A 2500-nucleotide genomic window follows, 5' to 3' on the forward strand; every position below is an offset into this window, starting at 1 on the left:
TATGAGGAGCAGGTGAAGGGTTTGCTGGATGGAGGTGCTGATGTTCTGCTGGTGGAAACCATCTTTGATACGGCTAATGCAAAGGTACGAGGACCTGACACACACCTGACACACACCTGACGCACACGTACACACACCTGACACACATCTTAGGCTTTCCATGCTTTCTGACTCATAATGACTCATCAGCAATTAAACTCATCAACTCTTCTCAACCAGGGGCTCAAGCTGACCGAATAACTCCACAAAACTCCAACAAAATAACTCCAAACAAGACAAAATAAACATTAAAGGGGACCTATTATGCACTGTTGCATGCTGTTTGGACATAAATGTGTGTTGGCAGTGTGTGTACACAACCACCCAATAGTGATAAAAATCCACTCACTCCTTTTTTATTAATCCCCATAAATCATCAGCAGTGTCTCCCAACGACCTGTTTTCAGAATGCAGCTTTAGTGACGTCACTAAAGCCACAGGCCCCGCCCACGAGTGTTGACAGACACTGCCGTTTTAACTTAGACCCGCCCCTGATCGAGTTCACAAGGAGCTGTCCACATCCGCCATTTCTGCACTGATGAGATGTCTCCCAAGCGTTGTAGGTGTTGTGTGGCTGGATGTATTAACCCACATAGCTCTCTCTATTTACTCCCGAAGTCTGAGGCAGCCGCTGAAGACGAGGTGGAATTATTTTGTTTTCAGAGAAAATGCTCCCTCAACTCTACCGAAATTCATTTATGTACTTTCGCACTTCTTATACTGTGTTTACTCAGCTCTTACGGTGATTTTCTGGAGTAAAACTGACGCTTCATCTTTTGTGTGATGTACAATAAACTTTATTAAACTCATCAGTAACTTATATTTTTGATCATCATTCGGACCTGGTCCGAAACAGCAGACTTGTAGGCTATTAATAGTGGATACATACAAGCAGATGACAAATACGTTATAACCGTGATTAAACTAAACTATACCTGTTCCATCTCCATACAGCACTCTGACTCTGTAGGCATTATTGTCCGACTCGAAATGAACACCATTACTGAGAGTTTCTGAGAGTTTTCAGCTTATTTGCATTAAAAGGGCACACACTAAAACAGCGCGTTTTTCTGTGCCCCAAAAAATGACAATTTGACCAAAAATGATCTGTGGGGTATTTTGAGCTGAAACTTCACATACACACTCTGAGGACATCAGAGACTTATTTTACATCTTGTGAAAAGGGACATAATAAGTCCCCTTTAAAATAAGACACTAATTCCATTTTTATATATATGCATTTAAATACATTTTTGTAGTTATGTCAAGCTCTAAAATATTTTATTGGGTACAAATTGTGGGTAAAAATCCTTAACCTTTGAATATTGTTGTGGCCACTCAGGAAGCTTAGGTTGAGAACCACTGATAATAGATGATTATTAGCAGTACTAAATTATTGGTGAATGAAATGAATGCAAAGTATAAGTGCATGACATCACAGCGTAAAATACCAGTGCTTACATTTCAATGTATGTTTAGATATTAGATGTGTAGAAGGAATTATTTGGGTTCTTCTGCATGTTTTTTTGTGTATTATTTCTGTATTAACATTTACTGATGTGTGTGTTTCTATCAGGCGGCTTTATTTGCCATCGACAGACTGTTTGAGGAGAGTTATGAACCTCGACCGGTGTTAGTAAGTCACTCACTGTACCTGATCTTCCCACCTGTTTCTCACATGTGAGAGTGAGTGAGTGTGTGTGAGTGAGTGTGTGTGAGTGAGGGTGACGGTGAGGGTGAGAGCGAGCGTGAGAGCGAGCGTGAGAGCGAGCGTGAGAGCGAGCGTGAGAGCGAGCGTGAGAGCGAGCGTGAGCGCGAGGGTGAGCGCGAGCGTGAGCGTGAGCGTGAGGGAGGGTGAGGGTGAGAGGGAGGGTGAGGGAGGGTGAGGGTGAGGGTGAGGGTGAGGGTGAGGGTGAGGGTGAGAGTGAGCGTGAGCGTGAGCGTGAGCGTGAGCGTGAGCGTGAGCGTGAGCGTGAGGGAGGGTGAGGGTGAGCGTGAGCGTGAGCGTGAGGGAGGGTGAGGGTGAGCGTGAGCGTGAGGGAGGGTGAGGGTGAGAGTGAGCGTGAGCGTGAGGGAGGGTGAGGGTGAGCGTGAGCGTGAGCGTGAGGGAGGGTGAGGGTGAGAGTGAGCGTGAGCGTGAGGGAGGGTGAGGGTGAGAGGGAGGGTGAGCGTGAGCGTGAGCGTGAGCGTGAGGGAGGGTGAGGGTGAGAGTGAGCGTGAGCGTGAGGGAGGGTGAGGGTGAGAGTGAGCGTGAGCGTGAGCGTGAGCGTGAGCGTGAGCGTGGGTCAGTGTGAGAGTCTGTGTGAGTGAGCGTGAGCGTGAGGGAGGGTGAGGGTGAGAGTGAGCGTGAGCGTGAGCGTGAGCGTGAGCGTGGGCGAGGGTGAGGGTGAGCGTGAGCGTGAGCGAGGGTGAGGGTGAGGGTGAGAGTGAGCGTGAGGGAGGGTGAGGGTGAGCGTGAGCG

At 47.9% G+C, this 2500-nt stretch overlaps 1 protein-coding gene across 2 annotated transcripts in view; it reads left to right on the top strand.

Moving 5' to 3' along the window:
• mtr (5-methyltetrahydrofolate-homocysteine methyltransferase) overlaps nucleotides 1-2500 on the top strand; it is a 39233-nt gene that overhangs the window by 7105 nt on the left and 29628 nt on the right. For both annotated transcript variants that reach the window (XM_084134328.1, XM_084134329.1), the window contains 2 exons: nucleotides 1-84; nucleotides 1616-1675. The exon at nucleotides 1-84 is cut by the window's left edge and continues 23 nt beyond it. In XM_084134328.1, the coding sequence (XP_083990454.1) occupies nucleotides 1-84; nucleotides 1616-1675 (144 nt within the window). The remainder of the gene's footprint in view (nucleotides 85-1615; nucleotides 1676-2500) is intronic.

The sequence above is a fragment of the Abramis brama genome, assembly GCF_963993115.1.
Source record: "Abramis brama genome assembly, chromosome: 14".
Classification (NCBI taxonomy): Eukaryota; Metazoa; Chordata; class Actinopteri; order Cypriniformes; family Leuciscidae; genus Abramis; species Abramis brama.